Source organism: Lagopus muta, chromosome 7 (assembly GCF_023343835.1).
Source record: "Lagopus muta isolate bLagMut1 chromosome 7, bLagMut1 primary, whole genome shotgun sequence".
NCBI classification, from domain to species: Eukaryota; Metazoa; Chordata; class Aves; order Galliformes; family Phasianidae; genus Lagopus; species Lagopus muta.
The window spans coordinates 23,043,555-23,066,296 of NC_064439.1; the positions used below are offsets into that span (position 1 = coordinate 23,043,555).

The 22,742-nt window shown below is 39.0% G+C and overlaps 1 protein-coding gene across 2 annotated transcripts in view; it reads right to left on the bottom strand.

Moving 5' to 3' along the window:
- The window catches only part of CALCR (calcitonin receptor), a 129,142-nt gene that overhangs the window by 59,250 nt on the left and 47,150 nt on the right, over nucleotides 1–22,742 (bottom strand). Inside the window, exons 1-2 of one of the 2 annotated variants that reach the window (XM_048951762.1) lie at nucleotides 13,483–13,501; nucleotides 125–212 (exon numbers count right to left, since the gene is read on the bottom strand). In XM_048951762.1, coding sequence (XP_048807719.1) covers nucleotides 125–172 — 48 coding nt within the window. In that variant the 5' untranslated portion in view covers nucleotides 173–212; nucleotides 13,483–13,501. Of the gene's footprint in view, nucleotides 1–124; nucleotides 213–13,482; nucleotides 13,502–22,742 lie in introns of those variants that run through there. The other variant, XM_048951761.1, reaches the window with a different exon arrangement.

Sequence of the window (22,742 nt, forward strand, 5' to 3'; positions counted from 1 at the left end):
AAGTTTTATCAGTAAGGGAACTCATTTCTTCACCTGTGCTGTATAACAAATATAACTCCTTATTTTTCTGAACATCACCACAAGTTTGAATCTGGCATGTGTCATTCATTTGTCTTATACTTACAATAAGAAGGATAATCAGTAAGAAGCAACTGTGGGTAGTTTTTTTCATTGTGAAGTCTTCCTGCAGAAACACGTTGTAGCTGATCCTTCTGGGAATTAAACAGCAAAAACAAAACCAGGATTAGATTTTGTTACAATAAATTCCTATCTTGGTGTACAGGCATCTCTTTAGACTTCAAGTGCATTCTGCACGTGTGTGTGCCTTCAGCCTTCTGTGTGCTGATGTTTGAATTCACTGGAGACAGGCACGCTTTTATTTCAGCCTCCCCTATGGATGCTAAAGTCAGTGGGCATGAATTACTGCTCCATGTTACTACATGACCAGCAGTGTATCTGCATCAAACTGCCTCTCTGCCTGCAGAGCTGACTTTGGTTGTCCAGATTCTGCTGCTTCTAATCTCCAAATGTCTGCAAACCCATGAAGAACCTGCATATTTTTTAAAATTACCCCCCAAAAAGAATGATCTGTTGCAATGATAGGCCACTCAAAAAGCATATTTATTGAGTGAGAGAAAGCCAGAGGATGAGTAACCACTAGGTAGGTTACCACAGAACTCAGTGTGGCAGGAAAAGAGACAAATTGGAAGCTCTTTAGGTTAGACCTCCTGGCAAAGGAGCAAGACTGTGGGATTTCACAATCCAAAATGCAGCTAGCTTGCCTGGTCTGTGTGACTGAAGACAGACACGGGGCAGTGACTCTCCGTCATTGAGAACTGCCACTGCACAAAGTGCTAGAGAAGCACAGCACGGCTATAACTCCAAGGGCTTGAAGGAAACTGGACCAGAAGCTTTCTGCTTTTCTTTGTCTCTTTTAAGTCATCACTCATCCAGCCTTTAACCACACCTTTATTTCTGAGGCATCTAAAAAATGGAGTGAGCACGCTACCTGAGCACCAGAGATACCCAAACCCTAAGAATTTAATGGGAAAAGGGCACAAAGACTTTGAGGCTTACAGTATGTGTAGTGAGCAAAACAATCCTTTGTGCAACTCTTGTTTCTGCCACAGCATTGTAGCAGCTCTTCTCTACTTGAAGTGGTTTGGAATGCCACCCATTACAGAGAGTAAAAAAATCAGTTGTATTTGTCCTCATCTAAAGGAGAAATAATCTCAAAATGTAAGAAAGGTGTGGCACTTCTACTGCAATCTAATGCACTTGTATGTAATATCCCATGAATGGGAGTGTTTCATATGCCACTGAGGTTACATAAAACATGGAATGATGAAAAAGAGGAAAATTTTTTTCCTCAGAAAAAATGCCTCTGTTAAGAAGTAGCCTTATTACTGTCAGAGCCTTTCCAGAAGCATTCTGGTGTGCCAGAGGTAATGGGACAGGCAAATGACACAGAAATAACATATAATTATGCTGTCAGCCACATATTTGTATTTGATCAGCAATGACAGATAACTCAATTGAAGCAAAAATTGGTCAGCTAGATCTGAGGAAAATGTCTGGAATTGTTTCCGTCTTCTGTATACTATTCCCCCAGTGTATATTGGTTCAAAACTGCCAAAAAATATACGAGCATATAAATAATAGGTCTTGATCAGCTGCCCAATGAGCAGATATATATACATAAATGTGTCCATACAATGATGCACAGTACTGTGAAGTGTTCTGTAGTGTGATGTAAAGCCAGTTGTCTTCTGCATTCCCTCTACTGCTGCATTTACAGGGATGTGCTAAAAAATAGGCGAAATAACTTTGCCCTACAAGCTGTTGACAGTCTTGCAACATACTACTTGCCACAAATGGCAGAGCGATGAATTGTGATCTAGAAAGAGCAGGCAAAATCAATAGCAAACCCGCAAAGCATGTAATCTCCTGCACTTAGTGCTAAAAGTGTTTACAGCATTATGTTGGATTAAAGCTGCAACTGCATGCAAATTTTAGTCAAGTGAGATTTCGTGAATGTTTGCTACTATGTATTGAAGAAGCTATTTAAAATACTTCTTGCTCCATATCTCCCAGTTAAAAAAACCATCCGTAAAATATTGAAGACATTATTTTTTCCCTCTGTTAACTGTGATGCCTGTGCCATATGATACTACATACGAGTAAATGAGTAAGAATTATTCTGCGTACTAAATCTTACATAATTTTGATATTTCTAGTCTTTCTTCTTCTAGCCAGCTCTAACCACAGGAATGGCTGACATGCTTGAAGTCCAGTACCTGTTTTTTTCTTCCTCTTTCACCAGAGTCTTCTCCAGGGCCAACTATTTTCACAGGCTTTAACAATGCTACTATAAAGTCCCTGATGGGAAGTAGCTTTTCTCTAACCTCAAGAATGTCCTGCAGCACTACATGCGTGGGTTACCGGATCAAGGACAACGAGCATCTTGAAATGTAAAGACGTGCAGGTAAAAAGCGTTAATCAAGGGACAGATCAGGAATAATGTGGAGGTAGAAAGATTCTCAGGAAGGGGAGCCCCAAAGGATGGATCATCAGCCTCTGGACAGAGGTTTGGACCTGCATCATCGCAGCTCTGTCCAATTGATTCAGGGTGATACAACAGGTAAACTGGGATGTGCAAAGTGGTATTTTCAAGTTTGGGACTGCTGTGCTAAAAACACTACTTGCACTTCTGCCATCAACCGTGTTCTTGCTGAAAAGGAGGCTGGAAAGCCCCAAGCAGCCAGAAATACTGCATAGCTGGATCTGGATGTGTGCTATCATTAGCACAGAAAGGAACTTGATCTGTAGCATATACTAATGTCATGACTCAATCACACACAGGCTTTGGTGACAGTACCTGCAGAAGGAGTCCTTCCTTTGCCTCATTCTAGCTGCTCATTGCCACCTGACTAGTGCTACTGTCACAGCCATTTAATCTTGCAAAATGATTGGTACATAGGCACTTCAGATGATTCTTCAATGCAGATATTTCAAGGTATGTACAAGGTTTTCCTGGGATCATGCATACTGCAATGAACACAAGCAATTATAGACAACGTACCGATAGCTTTTTGGATCACTGGAGCTAATATAAGAATTATTATTATGAGGATTTAATATTGCAAATTTTGTTTCATTTGCTGAAGTTCTCAAGCAGATTTTAAGTTCTGACTTGATTCATGTTCTTGTACTGTTTATCATTTTTTTTTGTAAAGTTCAGCAATGTCCTTGCTTGATGTTAAGATAACATGATGTGCTTCATACATTTAAGTTTTAAAACATTCATATTTAGTCATATTTAATCATATGCACATGGTTAAAGCCCAGTATTTTTCCATGATTGTTCTAATTCTTCATCATCTGTTGCTCATAATAGTTCTGTACGAAATCCCAGTCTGGTTTTTAAACTAGAATATTGTTCTGTATTTCTCTGTTAATGTAGCATAGCATTATGTACTGAGATATTCCACTCATTTCAGCTGTTACAGTAATACCATGGGTACCTTGGGATTAGTCCTGAAGCTCATCTGAGGAACAGTACAACATCGGTAGTGTCATCTCTTTTGTCATCTCTATTCTGACTATTACGGTTTTAATACTAAACTGAACAGGGCTATAATTACAATTACCATTGGGTTATGCAAAGATGGGACTACCTTATCCACTCAGTCATTTGCACAAGTGGCCTAACATGGCCAACAAGGAGGGCCAGAAAAAGGTGTAAGAGTGAAGATTCAAGAGAGGGCAGTAGATCAGCATTGACTTGCTGCAGTCCAAAGAAACAATAAGAAAGAAAGGCTTTTGGGAGGAATACTGAGATAAACTTCTCATTTAATTATTCTGCTCTGATTATTCCGCAATGTCATATTTCACATATTTCACAATAGTGCTCACATATCTTTGGAGGAAGATTTTAACAACACAGTACGAGACTAGTAGGATTTGTGACCAAATACAAGAGAGTGATGCAACAAATACATCTTTCTCTGTGCTTGTCTTACCCCTTTGAACTTTGAAAATTCACTCTCTGCCTCTTCATTTGTCCAGCACATTCTTTAAATAGATTTGTTATCACCCATGTGCATTTTTCTCAGGGTGAATAGCTGTACGCTCTCCTTCAACCCCAATGTCTCCAGGATTTCTTAACACTAGGACTTGTAGATCCTCTCAGGGAACACTTTACTACTCAGCACAGGACACTGACCTGCACTGCTTGTGCCAAGGATGGAGCAGGAAACACAAGGAGAGGCACGTGGGTAAGAGGCATGCAAACCAGCAGCCACTGTTGCTGAGTGCTTAGGGAATTTGGATCCAGAGAATCACAGAAAGATTTGGTTTAAAAGGAACCTGTAAAGATCACTTAGTTCCAACTCTTTTCTAAGGCCAGGGACTCCTTCCCCTAGATCAGGTTGCTCAAAGCCCAATCCAGCCCTGCCTTGAAAACCTCTAGGAATGGAACATACACATCACCTCTAAGCTATCTGCTTCAGTGCCTTACCGCCTCATCACGAAGAACTTAATTCTTAGATCTCATCTAAATCTACTCTCTTTTAGTTTAAAACCACTACCCCTTGTTCTATCACTATGGGTCTTTGTAAAAAGTCCCTTTCCAGCTTTTTTGTAGGCCCTCTTTAAGTACTGGAATGTCTCATAAGGTCTCCCCAGAACCTTCTTTCTCCAGGATGAATAAGATCAGTCCCCTCAGCTTGTCTTTATAGGAGAAGTGCTCCAGCCCTCTGATCATCCTCGTGGCCAACTCTGTAGCTGCTCCAAAAGGTCTGTCTGTTATGGGATCCAGAGCTGAATGCAGTACTGCAGGGAAGGTCTCACAAGAGCGGAAAGCAGAAAGGGACATCCACTTCTCTAGACCTACTGGTCATACTCCTTTCAATGCTACCCAGGATACAGTTGCCTTTCTGGGTTGGAAGAGCACATTATTGGCTCATACTCAGTTTTTCATCCACCAGAGCTCCCATGTCATCCTCAGGATTACTCTCAATCTACTCATAATCTAGCCTGTATTCCTGTATTCAAGTTTGGGATTGACACAACCCAGGTGCGGGTCACTGCACTTGGCTTTACTAAACTTCATGAAGTTCATATGAGCCACCCCTCAAACCTGTCCAGGTGCCTCTGGATGGCATCCTTTCCCTCCAGAGTGTTGAATGCACCACACAGCTTGGTGTCATCCGCGAACTTGCTGATGTGCCACTGCCCTTGTTACTGATAAAAGATGTTAAATAATACTGACTCCTAAGGGATATCAATCATCACCGGTCTCCACATGGACACCGAGCAGTTGACTGTAACTCTTTGAATGCAACCGATCAGCCAATTCTTTACTTATCAAGTGGTCTATGTACCTGATCTATGTCTCTCCAATCTAAAAAGAAGGATGCTGTGTGTGATAATATCAAATGCTTTCACAAGTCCAAGTAAATGTAAACAGTTGCTCTTCTCTTATCCACCAGTGATGTAACCCCATCATAGAAGACTGCCAAATTTGTCAGACGATAATTTGCCCTCAGTGAAGCAATGCTGGCTATCACCAGTCACCTCTTTGTTTTCCATGTGCATTCACATAGTTTCCAGCTTGGATTTGTTTTGCCAAATGCGTCTGGGGGAAAGTATTAAAATTATTTTCTCATTCCCATCTGGACATTTTACCTCTGCTTTCATAATTTAGGATACTGCTTTGGGCTAAGAGTCAGCTTTGCAGTCACATTATTATAATCCCAGGTCCTATGCAGAGCAGCACTGCAGCACAGCAATAACAGCCCCTTTAGGCAAGAGAAATGCCATGGTTGTGATTTTGGCTGTGAGAAGGAAACCGAGCCAGTTCCTCTTATTTCCTATGCACATGCTCTAACTAGTAGCCAACAATGGTCTGCCAGTAGATTAACTGGAACCATCATCTTTTCACAGACATATTTCTGAGGGAAATGGTGAGCTCTATTCAGTGTTTCCTATGCCAGAAAGCTGGTGATCATCAGAGCCAGGTGGCAAAATGTGCCTCCTTACAGCCTCTAGTCAAACTTCTGGGATGATAAAGCAAGGCTGAAGATGTACTCGTTACCTTTATACAGCTCCCCGAGCCGCATCTGAACTTTTGGGTAAACATCCTAAAGTTTTCATATGAAAACCTGAAAAATACAGGTTCCAAATTCTCAGTTTTAGGTGTTGGGCACTAAAAGCCATTGCAACACAGTAACTGCAGGCATCTACGTAATTTGTTGGATCTTCTCTCATTCCTTTTAGTAGTCTTGGAGATAATTTCACTATCAGGGAACCACATGCCCATCTGCTAGATGATTACCTAACTGTTACTCAAGAAGATCACTATTAATTTCTATTATCCTTCCTGTCAGAGTGAGTGAACTGCATCTGTAGAGCTGAGTGGGTACTATGTAAACAAACAGAAGTTATTAGCTATGGCAAATAGGCAATTTCAGACCTCTACAGATCAAGTGATCAAATAAATATACTTTATTGATTCACTTGGATTACATGGGACCTGCAATACTTGAAGCTTCATTTTCCTACTGAAACTCAGTCAACAAGAATGGGCTATTTAACTCTAGGCTTGCCTATAACCAAAACCTTGCTAATAAACTGAACAAAAACAGAAGAAAAAAAAAAAAAGAGGAAAAACTGCTGCCTTGGCTGAATTTTGTTTTAGGATAATCACAAGTTTTGAAAAGCCAACACAATATACATGTTGGTGATCAAGGTGATCGTATACTCTAAAGAGAAAGTGGAAGATAGCTATTCTTTGACTAAATGACAGATAACTATATTTTGAAAGAAATGTAGCACAGGAAACATGGTTTGAACGTTAATCATATGCAATGCTTCTGCATCCTCTAATTGCTAATGCAAAAGAAGGTGATTCTTATCACAAAGCAGTAGCCAAGAAAATATGGTTTTAGTACTTAGGAAGCCACACCTCATCTCTAGTTGATGGCCAAAAGGTTTTAGGAGGCTTAAAATAAAGTGGAAACAAATAAAATTTCAGGAAGGGACTAGTAAAATACTTAAATGGAGTTGGTATCCAAGGTCTGCATTACTCACAAGGACTGGATGGTGTCATTTTAAATGTACTCTGGGAAGCTGTAAAACATAACATATTCCAGTTCAAAAGTATTAACAGGAGTATCTAAAGCACTTCTGGAAGTTCAGTGAAATAAGAACATAATGACAAGGCAGTCATAGATGCACTTGGGATGCACATATAAGGAGTTAAAAAGAAGCAAGAAAATCCGGATGCTAAGTGATGAACTTATGGGTGTTTCTCTTTCTATTTCCCAATTTCTTTCTGCATGACATTGGCAGAATCTTTATTTAGATGAATGCAACCACATACATGACATTCTTCCCTCTGGGATCAATACTTTTTTGATTCCATAAATTGAAAATTTTGTTAAAAGTTTTTCTTCAGCTGGAGCATAAATTGGAAAGAAAAACAGTTATTTGATATTTCCTCATGGTCAATTCCTTCCCAGTTTTCCATTCAGTCCTTCCCCAGGCAAACTCCCACTGGTCCTTTTTTTGTAACTATGCATTGCTATAGATTATTTGAGTTAAGTGAATGTTTTATGGGGTGGGCAAAGTAACAAGGAAAAATATTATACTTTTTTTTATTATGTCACAGTTTTCATATAAATCACATAAAGTGTGAAAAATCATGCAAGTGGATTGCTATAAATCAAATGCACATGACACACATTTAGATCATTTTGCTCCCACTTGGCAGCAGAATAGCCTTTGTTAGAGCTGGATGTGGGATGTAGGTTTCACTTCTACTCTGACAAATATGAGCATTTTTTTTCTTTTTTTTTTATTTTTTCCCTCAGGTCTGGCTCTCATTTTATAGCAGCTCTGCTTATAACGAATAGAAATCCTAATTAAGATTTGAAGTCAGAAGATGCTACATTGATCTCACAGGACTGTACCTAACAGGGCTCCTAAATGAGCTAGTAGAAACTAAGAAGCTTTAGAGCATGCAAGCCGTCCTGTGACAGTCTCTGAAGAAAGCTGTGTGTGTCTGAGCTCTCAGCCAGCTTTCACAGATACAACAGCTGGTCTACTTGAGAGTGATTATCTCTGGTGGTAAATCTTGCCTTAGCTATGCTCTTAAAATATTACACCTAATGGAGTACTGATTTTTATTGCTACAAATCTAAACTACAATAAATGAAAGTGAACTGACACTGTTGTTGCCTTTTACACTGTTTTTACAACTGAGGTGACAGTCAAAGATACAAAGCTGTAATGAATGATGCAGATATAAAGAAATGTGTAAGTCAGCAAAAAAAAATACAATCTCAATTAGTTACTACAGAATAATCAAATACCACTGCTGTAGTGTTTGATTACTCTGTTGCTCCTATCAGGAATTACAGCACAGGATTAGATTGAATATTAGCACTCATTTCAATTAGGGCAAAATTCGCACACTATTCACTATGGCATTATGCATGCGTTACTAAAGTCTAACAATGAAATTTACATATGATAAATTACTATCAGTTGCTACTTTGCCAAGAGGCAGCTATTAGCCATTTATATTAAAATTCTGAGAAGGATTCCAGAGTAACATATATGAAAAGTCTTATTTTCAGTGATAATCATGGTAACAACGCAGGCAAGGTTCATAGGGGACATGTATGCATGGGTGAGAATAAAGGGCCGAAGGGGTCTTTTCAGGGACTTGCAGAGAGATTAGTGTTTTCCTTATGGTTCCTCTTCTCTTCTGTCAATTAGCAAGGAAAGGAAATGAGGGAATGTGTACACTGTGCTCTTGCTGCCCACTGTGCTGAGGCAATCTCAGCACTGGCTCCAGTGAAGTGCAAAGGTTCTCATTCTTCAACAGAAGCTGCAGGGCAGACACAACCCTGCCAGTCCACGGTTTTCCTTCTTCCACATTATTGTTAAGTGAAGCTGTGGGACAGCCCTGGGAAGCTAACCTACACACTTTTAAAAGGAAAATGGCAGAGCTTGAAACTAATTCTCCAATACTGGCAGAAATGTCTCCTCAGAACTTGCTACACGTAATGCAGATTTTCATTTTCATTGGCCTCTTGGCATTGTCACCATCTCACTTGCTATTACTCTGATTACTTCACATTCATTCTCTGGCTTTATACTCCTTTCATGCATCAATTCTGTATGTAAGATTCTAATCACAAAAAAACACACAGCTTTCTTTTGTCTTAGGGCTTTGGTGGGTTGCAGAGGAGGCTCTGAACCAGCTTGTTAGCCACAACTAATACACAATGGGCAAAGCAACATCTGGTGTGTACCTGCTCTACCAGTAAGGCCGAAAGCCTGTGGGGCCATTGCAATTCTCAAGCAAATCAGTCAAGTCCAATTTATGATCACATCCAACACAGTGTGTTTTCTAAGGCTGCCAAAACCAACTCTGAATGCTTCCTTATGCCAACTTTTGGTAAAATCTTGATACACTTTGGCTAAAGCCTGTGTTGGGCAGGGATTTGTTCTGCTGGAGCTGTTAAGCTGAATTTCTGGCTCCACTAGGCAAGAAATTCAGAAGCAAATCCAAACTGTCAGCTGAAGTCACTAATGAGGATGAGCCTACAAATTTTGAGTCAGCTGAAAACAGGGAGTCAGTTTTGCATTTCTGAGCACAGCCAGGACCCACGCAGGTGCCACGGGGCTATTCTTCAGTTTAGTCAATAGACTTGGATACTTCTGAACTAACCTAAGCAAGCTTAGGGTTTTTCCCTCATATTCCTATCAAATTCAGCTGCAGAGACAATCTTGATTACAAATGATACAATCAAATAGGAATAGAAATGCCTCCAATATAGCAGCATTTTTGTAAATCTTTTCAAAATGAAAACCTGGAAATACTCCGTAATTCTCAGCAAGATTTTTCCTGTTAAACCATAGGTTGCCAATGCTAGCATTTATTACACTGGCAGTGAGTGAAAAGACCTGAAACCTTAGCCTCTAAGTGCTGTTAATAACTTCAAATATCCAAATATCCATCCGTGATCAAGAGCTTCATGTGGAAAAATAATAGATAAGTCTCTTTCATAAATTACATTGACAGCGCTTCATATAGCAGACAGGGGACCAAAAGGAAGACTACTTGGATAAGCACCGAGATTCATAAAAGATTTCTAATAGCTTTGGAAATAAGTCAGCACAGCCTATTCAGCAGCACTAGGGCTGACCTTGCTTGACACACTGACTGCCTCACTGAATCCACACTGTGTGTGTGCTCTCACAGGGCTGACAAAATCTCAAAGTGCAGGAATTTAAGAAAACCTAGCTTTTATGGGCTCAGCAAAACTTGTGTCCTGGGGACTTTCGCCCTCCTTCCAGTGTTGATTTTGCCTGCTGGTGGTGCACAGTTTGGGCTTTTATTTGTTGATCTGCAGCTTTTCTCTAAATGACATGTATTCATCCCGATGAAGCACCTGACCTTACTATGGAGCATATTTTCCAGGCAGCACTATCTCAAAAAGCACATAAAGGGTATTTTTCTCAAATAATATGAATATTTCTATGTACTAACAGCACAGAGCATATACAAGGCTAGAAAGTCTTGTTCAACATTATATTGATTTAGTTGTGAGTGAATATTGTGCAAGTTGTTTGCCAAAGTGAGTTGGTAAAACACCTATGTGAAATTTGTCTCAGTTTAACAGCAAATATACCTGGTAGTACTATATGTCTACAAAATCCTTAGCACTTTTCTACAAAATTCATCTAGGCTCACTGAGCTCTTGCTATAGATTTCTACTCTGTGCTTACAATGCATTTCAACAAAGCTCATAAACATTTTCGTCTCTTTGACAGTGCACTACAGTGAATTCCTGTTTAGTGTAACAGCCATGTGGAAGCTTAGCTTTAAGTACCATTTTAAATGCTCTTTAACTAATGTGCTGACATGAGGCGCGCTGGTGTTCCACAGCTGAAGTCATCTAGGCAATGCAGTGGGCTTCCCTGCTGGATGCTGTGCTGCTGACCATGTAAGTAGCATAAAGGAGTGTCCAATGGACTCTATGTTTAAAAGGATCCATTGCAGAATGAGATCCTTTCCAGATGGGAATTTTGGTGATCTCATTGGCAAATGCCCACAAGATTGCAGGCGGACAGCAATGACTATACTGTAACATTTGATAAGGAACAGTGGGACTTTTTGCAGAAGAGATGATATTTCAGTTTCCTTCAATTTTATCAAGTCCCAGGCAAACAGACCAGCCAATTTATACCTACAGGAAGTACAGTGAAATTTATAATTTATTAATAATGATTTATTAAGGAATAACTTTGCTGATTGAATGTGTAAATAGAATAAAATGTACTGCTTAATAAAAACTCAATTCAATGATGATCTAGTAGAACCAGCCTAGTATATGGTCTCCAGCCCTGAAGTACTGTGTACTAGAGTTCTCAAAAGCTTTTCTATGGTACAGCTAAGAAAACCTTCAATTGATTCCTCATCCAGAATGAAATTCCATCCCGCCAGGTACTGGAGAGCCAAACAAGGGGTCCAGTAGATGGGTAGTCAATCACAATCAAGATTTTAGGATATGTTTTGTTAATCAGTGATGTCTTTTGTCTCCCAGTTAAAGTGTCAGCTAGCTAGTGGTCAGTAGCTGGAATAAGAGGAAAGGAATGAAAAGAGGTTTAGGCAGGAAGCAAATGCTCAGTGCTTTTTATTAGTAACTGCAGGTTTTTATTGGGATTTCTAATCAGTGGATATGTACAGAACATGCAGCCATTAAAAAATAAAATTATCACTGGAATATAGAGTTGTACATATAAATATGATATAAACAACTACTGTAGTGGCTCAAGTTTTTAACTGTCTTCTGGCAATGTTTCTGAAGAAGCCACTGATCCATGTCCGTTCCCTTTTCTGATATTAATCTGGAAACTTATTTAAATGCAAGAAGCTCTATTAATTGAAACAAAACTCTTTCATGATTCCTTTGGTATAAATAAGAGGTGTAATTTGAGCTCTCTGGAAAGCTGGAGAATATGTTTTAATTGGAGTTTGAATTGAATGAAATAAATAGCATGTGTCACTTCATCGTGAATGGGCTCTGTAAGCATCAGAACAGATCAAAATACACATAAGTTGAAGCAAAGGGCTTCTTTCTTTCTTTCCATCTTTCTTCATTTCTTCCTTTCTCTCTCTCTCTTTTCTCTCTTTTTGTCTCTTTCATCATTCACCCAAACATTTGTCTCTAACCGCAGCTATTACGATACCTCATAGGTCTACAACCATTGATCCTGGCAACTGGTAGCCTCCAGTCCTGAATAAGTTTCAGTCTGCAACCTACTCACTGGATAGCAAATTTCTGGCAGAGTAGACACAAACCTCTAGCAGTCGCACAGCACAGACAAACCATTATTTGTCTCACACCATGTTTCTTCTCTGTCCTCATCTTCAGATTATAAAGCCAGAAAGGAGAACCTGACTCTGAAGGCACTACCCTTTCTCCTGCCTACTTTGACAGTTATTCCTACCTGCCATTCTATCCAGAAACCTCTAAATGAGGCAGCACAAGGATCTAGATGCAAAATTCTGAATTATGTCCTTGAGACATAGATCCACCATTAAGTTAAGTGTGTGATAGTTCACAGCAATGTGCACTGTGAAATACTGGTCCACAGAGATTGGCTTTTTTTCCCTCTACAAACAACTGATAGGGAAACACTGAGTTACACCTCTACGAAGATGCCTCTCCCACATTTGTATTCTATTTGATTTTGGCTGACAAACTGAGAAAGAAAGAAGAGGATTTTCAGACACAAATGAGATTCCTTAGAAAGAGCTATTTTCACATAATCAGAATGATTGGGTTGAAATCAAGTAACAATACACCAAACTCCCACTGGATAATCCAGATGCATAAATCATGGAAACTGATGAAAGAAAGATAGATGCTTAGAGCTCTCACATGCGGTCCTAGACACTGCCAGAACTTCTGGTAACACATACAGAACCAGCTCCTCAGGCTGATGGCCAAAAGGATGCAGTACAGGTTGGCTTCCTGCGCTGCCAGAGTCCCTGTCATTGAGAGGAATGTATAGCACTAACTCAGTTTGCAGTGGTCACATCATTCTGAAGTAGATTTGCTTCTGAGTGCTGTTTCAGGACTTAATTCCAGGTCTCAGTCATTAATTATATGTTGCTGATTAAGTAGCAATACGCACCTGGCCCATAAAATCTAAACGAAATGAAATGCCTTTTAAATCACTATCAATTTTGAAGTTGTAAGCAGTAGTTTTTTTGATTTAATTTTGCATTACTTTAGAAGCAGTGGTGCCATTCAAACAAAGTGAACATTTGGCATTGATTTCAACGAAAAGCAGTTTAAAGCAGACAGAGAAAAGGAACACCACGAAGAAAAGGCCAATCTCCCACAGTGAGCAAAGCAGACAAAAGGCAAACACTTCTACTCACGATGGATTTCTTACCAAAACTTTCTCCCTGATAATAAGTATTTCCAAGCTGGGGTACACAACGCTGTTCACACAACCAGCCATGCCTTGCTTAATCCGCAGCTGATAATGAGGACTTGGGAGAAAGATAAACAGTCAGTTCTACTGAGGTCTTACAAAATTTAACAAAATGTATGTACAGACTTTCTACCAGGAAACTGATCTGCAAGAAGTTTGTTTTCCCCCTCCAAACTCAATCTGTACACTGCCCAAGCTGAAGTTCCATTAAAGACCAACAGAGGTTCCAGTGCCAAAACAGTGCTTAGTTCCCCCAGTTTGCTAAAATCACAGCACAAGCTATTGCTGGGGATACAATTTTCTTATACTAACAGATCAGTCTACGTGAATCCATGTATTAGTTTTTTTCTTGAAACTGGTTTTCAGAAGCCAAATTCATACACTGGCAGCTTGCCAAAACTTGACGTCAGACACAGAAATAATCTTTTATATTCAGAAGAGCCAGAAATGCCTGTGATTTGTGACCGTGTTGTATCAAGAAGAACAGTTACAATTTCTAATCCTCCCTGAGAAGGTAAGCTGTTTCTTTTTACCTTCCAAGGTCAAAATTAAGAACTCGGTTAAGTTTATGACTTAAACCTGACTTAATGATAAATTAGTAAAAAACAATGGAAAAAAAATCCTCAAAGAGCTTTGAGATTGAAAAGAAGATTTACAATGGTGATGAGGTAGTACTGCGAAAATTAATGTGATTCTCTATTGATACTATAAAATAAGCCTAATTTCTCTTTCAGTGCACAGAGAACTGAAGGAAGATAAAACTTTGAAAGCCTTCCTTCTCCCAGTGCACACCAATATATTGCAAAAACTGCAGCTTTTTGTGCTACATAGAGAGGTGTTAATTCATTTTTCATACAAAAACAAGACCACTATCTCCTTCATTACTTACAGCCACATGGAAAGAAGACAGCAATTTGCAGGATTGGGACTGAGAATGCAAATCGTGTCACCTTCATATTCCAATAGGCTTAACATTTCCACAATTCTCCCTGCCCAAGGAAAGCAAGAAGCTGCTTCAGGACAGGGGTGATAGTGGGGCATGGTGCTAGCTACCGGTTTTGACTGAGGTGGGAAGGATGATGGGAAAGGTGGTACTTCTCTTGTCCAATTTTTATACATTTACAAAGAAATCTGTTCAGAAAGATAGGGGAAAATAGAGGACATGCTGCAGAGTTATGAGTTTTAACAAGAGATCTATAACAAAGATCAAATAATATTGAAATTATTATTAAAAAATCTGCTTTTCCTCAATTAAATTAATAAGTTTCCCATAGCATTGCTATGTTTTAGGTAATATAACAAATTCTTTTAAAATCTGATTTTAATCCATCCTTGGAAAAAACATTTTAGTATATTCTTTAGAGAAGGCACAAGGCAGTTTTCTTCACAATCAAGACACATACAAAACATCCACACTGAGTTTGTGCGATCTATCCACCCATGTATCTTCATAAAACTTGTAAGAAAACTATTGAACCTTGAGAAATGACCTTTTTGGGAAAAATGGACAAGTGGATACAAAAGTTATCAGCAGATGACAGGCTGATCCATATGTGTACAGCCAGGCAATGCCACCAGGGAGCCTTGATTCCAAAAAAGAAATCAAATATTATTTTCTCTATTTATTGTTGTAGTTTTGTTTTGTACGTATTACTTTTCACTTTTGGGGGTCAGTTTTTCAATGGCTTGAAAAAAATACACACTGCATGCAGAAGTTGGGGTGCAAAGCACAGATGTTAGCAAGACTCCTATCTTTTGAATACAACATGAACAAAACCAGTACAAGTACTTCCTAAATATCCCTCATCCACATTTAACTGTTTTCATTCTGAACAGCAACCACTGCTTGCACTGAAATGTCTACTGCTCAGAAAAGCTACAGACAAGCCACCAAATGAGAGGCAACATGAAACTACTGCAGCAGATTCTGAATTGTGAATCTTGATTAAAAATTGCTTTGCTTCCTATGGGTGGAGTATATGAGAATGACTTACTGTCTAATGTGCAGTCATTCCTGATGTACACAGAAAACAACAGTCCAGATCAAGAATTTTGCTCTATAGACAGATAAGAAAGAGATGTGTATCATGAAGGGCCTCACAGACAAAGTGATAATCCAGCTCTTTTATCATCTAGAAATTTGCCACCTGCTCGGTTTTCTTTCTGCATCAAGTAGTGGAGAAGTCTAGGATCTATACGTGGAGACTGCACATCTCTGTATGTATAGCTTCATGCCTGTATGGAAGCAGCTGAACTTCAACCCATATCATACAGTCTCAGAAGACAGCTGTGTAAAAGAAGCAAAGACACAACCCATGGCAGTAAGTGCAGGGAGGCCCACCCACAAGTTCCCAGAGCAAGGAAAGGATTTTCTTCCAGCAGAAGATTAGAGAGAACTGAAGAAAGACCCACAATATATTTATTTCTTACTATTAAACAAATTTGTTCTCTTTCTCACTAACATTTCTTTCCAATTCATCTCTTTGAGCTCTCAAGATCAATTTGTCTATAAATGTAGTTATACCGTCATAAATCAGATAAATATTTTCTTTACATCCAGACCAACATGAACCACAATAACAGAAACCTTGCTTTAGTGATTTATGCAATACATTGGTATGCTTCAACCAATTTTCTGCCAGTGTATCTGTCCACCCGAATTGCATTGTTTGGAAGCTCTCACAGTTCAATGTCAAAGCCTTTTAAAAACCCCCCGTCAGTGTTACAAGTTTTAAAGAAGCAGCAGTCTTGCAGTCCCACACAGAACCTTTGTCTTGGTGACAAAGGAGATGAGCAGACTGAAATACAACAGGATGGATGCTCATCCTTTATCTTAGGCAAGTGAGATTTAAGCACCTGCATGGCAGTACTAGCACTGCATGGAGAGATACATGTTTTAATCTGAAGAGAAAAACAGCAACGCTAAGGCACACAATCTAGAATGCTTGATCCCTTAATTAAAACCTAGCTATATCTAAGATCATGTCCATATTAGTGAAAACATGATGCGTAGTTCTCAAAAATCTTCCTTGGGGTTTAATTACAAGCCTGAAATTGACCTCTACGTGGGAACTGTTGTTTCATAGCCTAATTTCTTCATCCTCCCTGAAATGTTAAGCATGTTATAATCCATCCTTTATACACTGGAGGATTTTTCCAGCCAAGAGAATAAAATAGCTTAATTTTTTTTTTTTTTCCCAGAATAAAATAACATCTTGTTTACTCCATCATAGTCACAGTACGTACTCATCCTAAATCCTTTTCATGCCAAATCCCTAGGAAATAACCTGATTGTAAAATAATGCTGACTTCACGTTATCCATCCCTTATTAATGCTGTAGCACAGGAGACAGATACAATTGACACAGGGAGACAGTGCACTGGTTTCATAGCAAGCAAAATCTTGCCAAACAGAATGGCCTATGAATGTATCATACCAATGAAATGCAAAGTAGTGTTAGAAGTTGGCTATCACAGCAAGCACCATTATCTGAATGGAAGGATAACCTTTCGAACAGAAATCAATTGTGGCAGAAACATGAGATTCTGTCCCTCCCTTTAATTTTTTGTTTGTTTGTTTGTTTTGCTTACATTTTTCATGCTATCTCTTAAGTACAGCACCTCCGTCTTCAGCACTGCTGTACTGCTGGTACAGACACAAGCAAAACTCTTCTTTCTACAGGATGCTGAATGTGGAAGATGATTAATAGACAATAGAATGGATCCACACTCTGAATTGTGACGCAGTGACTCAAGCTGAAGAGCCTATTACTTCCCAAGCAGACACATTGATTTCCGCGTCACCACTGAAGACATGAAGATCAATTCAGCACGAGCAAAGGCAGTGAGATCTGGCCAGTCTTTCTCTTGTTGTGGTACTTCAGATCTACCCACAGCCATCAGATACTAGAAGAAGCACAATCTTACTCAACAAAACAACTTCCCAGAACTGGCTTTACATCACTACCAATACAAATTACTGCAGTAACAAAATAAGTAAAGCTGAACTGTGTTGCTTTATATTTAACCAGAAAGTGCAATTGGGAAAATATCCATTTCTCTCGAGGAAAAGTAGAACACTGTACAAAAAAAGAATTGATATTTCTCTTCTTGTAGCAGTTATTTTCTGGAAAGTAACATTACTGAGCAATTTGAAACTGAAGAGAGCAAACTAAGCTCGTTTTCATGGTGATGCTAGTAAGTTTGAGCAGATCTTGTAGGAATATTGTAAGAGCACATTCTGTCTCCTTCCCTTTTCTATGCAGACACACCCAAAGAACGTCTGAAGATAAGGGATGGAGCCAGGAATAGTAAATGCACTTCTCTGAATGATGCTTGTAAAATCAAGTCCTTAGGGATGTTTTTTTTCTTTCTTTTTCAAAGGGGAATTTTAGAAACACTCTAACTTCTCACAGAGATGGCTGTATCTAAGCTATGCATCCATCTTTCCATTCACACTAAGTTGAGCCAAACAGGCATTTGCAGGGCACCATTCACTCACATCCTATTTTAAATGGTTATTTTACATTATATAAATTAGTACCTTTATAAGCCTATTTCTACATCATCTCTGAATTTCTACATTGGTCACATGAACAAGATCTTCTATCTGTACAAGTTGCAAGAGAACATCTACTCACAGATGCTGGGAACACCTGTGCAAGCACTGCCCTTGTTTGATACTTCAGAGTGCTTTAATACATGCCAAATCAGTACATGTAATCAAATTAACCTGAAGACATTGAACTAGAGTTTACTCAAGTCAAAGACATTGTCCAAGACATTAGTCTGAACTACAATGTGTCAGCTCTATGGTTAGAAATGCAGTCACATGAGGTTGCACAAAATTCCCCTATTAGGGCAACAAAGATAGTGTATCATGATGCTTCAATGCCATTTAACTCCTTCTATAGAGGTCTCCCATTGAGCTTTGCTACAACGTTACATACTACAATCATGAGAATCAATCTCTCTCACTTGGCTCAGTGAAAGTTTCAGCAAAAACCACTAGCTAAGATCTACATGTTCAGTATTGCAAGTAAGACATAGACAATTTATTTCTGATATCCTGTCCTCTCTGTCTGAGTATTCCCTTACAATGTCACAAATTCTAGTCTCAGCAAAGACTTTTCTGTTTGTTTGTAAACAAGCCATCCTGAACCCGATAAACTTTTCTGTATAAAAAAAACTATTGGAACATTTATGCTCCAAAAGGTTTTTATTTCAACAAATTGGCATTGCCCACCAAAATAATAAGGCAGAAAATATGTTTTGTTAAAAATCTCCAAGCAACTTTAGAAATAACAGAATGGCCCATTATCTGTTAAGTCTGACTCAGACTAGAAACGTATTTACATTCTCACAGTTATTCAGAAGACCACAAATAAATTATAGCAATTTACTCTAATGCACTTTTATAAGATTAAACCCTTCAAATCAGCTTCCTGTAGATCACACATGAAAGAAATGATTGCATTGCATCATCAAACTCTATTGCCAAAGGGTCCAGCAATAATTTGTTTGCTGGTTACAGTAAAAATGCCCATTTTCTCTAAAAGATGGTGCTGTATTGAAGCCAGATTTCCATCAAAGATTTCCAATACCTTTATGAGCTGTTTTGAACAGAGCTTTTAGTCATTCATTTCACCTGGCTTATTAGGCTCCTGTTGGAAACAATTTTCATTATGATTATATTTTTGTGAGTGCTGCTGGAAAGAAACTCTAATAAGCAGCCCAGATTTCTTAGTATCAATTCTCAGGGTATATTATTTTAAGATGCTACAAATAATTCAAATACATACAAAGAAATGAATGACTTGCAACAGTCTTATACTTTGCTATTTAACAGTGATAAATTCAAAGCACTGCAATTATTCATTACATACTGACACTGTTCACCCTCATGTTTCATTGATATATCTAGTTTCAGCTACAATGCATCAGTGGTCACAGCAGGATATGCAATACTGAAAACCAGAGCACGATGGCAATGATAGCACTGTATTTTTCAGGGAGACCAAAATGTGCAAAAAGGTGAAAACAACAGGATCAAAGATAACTTCAAAGGCATATTTTCATTCCTCTGGGTAAGCGCAGCTGGATACTGCACTGGTATAGAAAACAGCTTGCAGATTTCCATTTACAAGGCTCTTCTGGGGCCATTTGGGGTGTCTCTACTCTCTCCTATGGTTGAAATAGTAGCTGCTCCATCAGGGAGCACTAGCTTTTCAAGAACATGTAGAAATTGTTACAGTAACGTGTGGCCAAGGCTCAGTCCTCCCTGTCTAGGTGTGGCTCACACTTCAGTTCATTACTCTCATTAAACATTTTAGAAGGTGCTGCAAAACTTACCAATTTTTTCAGGTGTAAAATCTGAAGTCCAAGAAAACAGCAGTATTATTTACTAAACTGGTTTCATATTCAAGACAGAGCTGGTGGCAGGACTTACTCCAACACTGATGTTTGGTTCTCACACTCAAATCCTTCTCACAGGGCAGGTAGAATTTGTAAAGGTTTGCTAGCAACTGCTAAAGGCACAATTAATTACAGAGAGGCCTACTTATAGAAGTGTGGGCTTCAGATGTGAATGTGTTTGGAACACACCACTTGAATTTTATAAATTTGCTTGTGTCCAAATTTTCAAAGACTGAAAAGTAGACTATGACACTAATGCTCTCAAAAATCTTAACCTTCCCCTCTTGAAGAAGTGACTCCACCTCAGACCAGATCCAGTGAAAAGGATAAAAGTAAAAGTGAACTCAGACTGAGAACATCTGAATAAATAAATTGGTTTTGCCTCCAGCTGGTTTTCAACTGATTTCACTCGGTGAAACAAAAAATGAGCAAGACATTTCTCTCTGTTTATATTTCATGAAATTTGGAAAACAAAACATCAAAGAAAAAAATTGAGTCATAAATCACCTATTAATACTGCTATTTTTATTTGAGATTCACATGGTCCCTCCCCATGCTCCACAAAAAGCTGTGGACAAGAAATTCAGACTGCAACCAGCCTGCATGAGTAGGCAGCCCTTTCTGGATGCTCTGGATTTTTTTAGGAAAACAATGTTTTCAAGGCCTATTTGCTGTAGATGAAGAAGATATAAGAAAGCAGAACAACACATCACAGTGAGTGGGCAAATAGTTGTACATAAAAATATTGGCAGCTTTCACATTTGCTTTCATCTCCTGGCTGACAGGTGCAAGTGCATGGTGTTGAGTATAGCACGTCCTTTCAAGTACTCTTGTGAGGCATCTGTGAATATCTGAATGGTCTGTGAACAGCTCTTTTCACTTTGTCAGATCAGATCGAGAGCAGAAGACTGTGCTGCTAACTTGTGGTAAAAGAGCACTGGAAACAAGCTGTCATATCTATGTGCTGTTTCCCACGTATTTGTATTACTTTGTGGAACACTACTTACCTCTATACTTTTGTACCTATAAAATATGAGTCACAGGTAGAACTCTACAGATACCTAAGTGTACAGATAAACAGCATGCCACATACTAAAAAAAATGTGTGGGAAACCTCACATTCTGGCTTTATATGTTTCTAACTGATGTTTGCCCAAATATGCCAAACATGCCTAAAGAATGGCAGAAGTTTGCGTTTTGAGAATGCTGTCTATATTCAAATATTACTCATAATCCCCAGAGGAGAGCTGCCTGTTTTCTGAAGGCATCTGTGTATGAACATGCTGCAGTAAGAGAAAGGCACTGAAGAGCAGAACACTGTGAGACATGACTAAGGTGTGCTTGTGCTAGCAGAGGAGTATTCAGGACTGACTCCAATTCAGCCAACAATGTTAGATCCTATTGTGCCACTGAGCTGGGTTTCTATACCTCAATCACCCCAAGACACTTAACTCAGTATCCTTCATCAAAATCTGGTTCTGCGTTCCCAGTTCTTCCCATAGATGCCTGGGGGCCATGCATAAATGTACATTAAGTCCCTTAGGAGAGTCTACTGTAATATCTCAAGAGATGCCTTGAGAGAATGTCCAAAGCCTTACAGTTAATGACTTTCTTCTGCCATCTGTAATATTTGCTCTGTACAGGCTTAACTCAAAAAGTTATCTAATTCCTTCACTCAGAACCTATGTTTGTCTTTCACTGAGACTGGCACCAGGGCTCACATGCACTAGCTGTAAGAAGGATCATGGTAGTATTTATGTCAAGAGAGATGAGACAATTATTTGACCACAGACAAAGGAAAGGGTGCTTGAATATCCAGGTAGAAGTCAGCTTTATCAGAACTTCTACCTAGTTACTTCAAGCTTTGTCTTGAAGTCAGTGGTGTATTGTATACATGAATATTTGAAACACGCACCCTCCTGTATCTCCAGGGAGCAGTGCTTTCCTTTTATCCTGCTAGAATTTAATTAGGTGAAACATTAGATTAGAATACTATAGCATATAAACATAGCAATACAGTTCCATCTGTAATTAGCTCCATCTCAGGAGAATTACAGGAGCCAGATAAGACAAAGCAATTCTTTTTCTGCTTGCTAATAAGCATGTTAAGCTGAACCAACATACAAAAAATTAGCACGCGCTTCCTAACCTTCTTCCATCCTTCTTAGTCTTTATTTTTTGTCTTGGAGGCCAACTTCTGCCTTTCAGAGAAAGAAGCTGCAAAGAATGAAAGTCAAACACGACTAAGCACGACTAAGTGACAGCTCTGCTCCAGAGAAAGTAACATCCATTTGGGAGCCAGCCATTGCATTTCAGGAAGCAGTCAAATGTTCTCCTAGGAGCCACCAGTTCAGTCAAGCTCTGGGTATATTTATTTGAAGTAAACAAGAGAACATATGTTGTGACATCTAATAGCAGTACTTGCTAGTTAAATAGACTGGAATAGAAAAGTGGTACTTTTCTAACAAGGAGATGAGCAGCAGTGTGAAGCCTGCAGTCTCTTGGGATCCTGCACGATTAGGCTGCATCAGCACACATCAGCAGAGACCAAGAGCAGCAGGCATCAGGTTCTACCACCAGGAAAAATGGAAAACCAGACACAAGATTTTGTTTTACTCATGGTTTGATAAAACAATAAGAAGTCCCAAGTAGTATACTTACAGAAATACTGTGAAATGAGTTTCTTGTTAATGATGACAACATGAGTTTCATTCATTTTCACTATCAAAGTCCTGGAAACCATGGACTTAACCTGTGCCAGAACTGCAAGCATGGAAGGCAGAACTTCCTATCGGCTCTTGGGA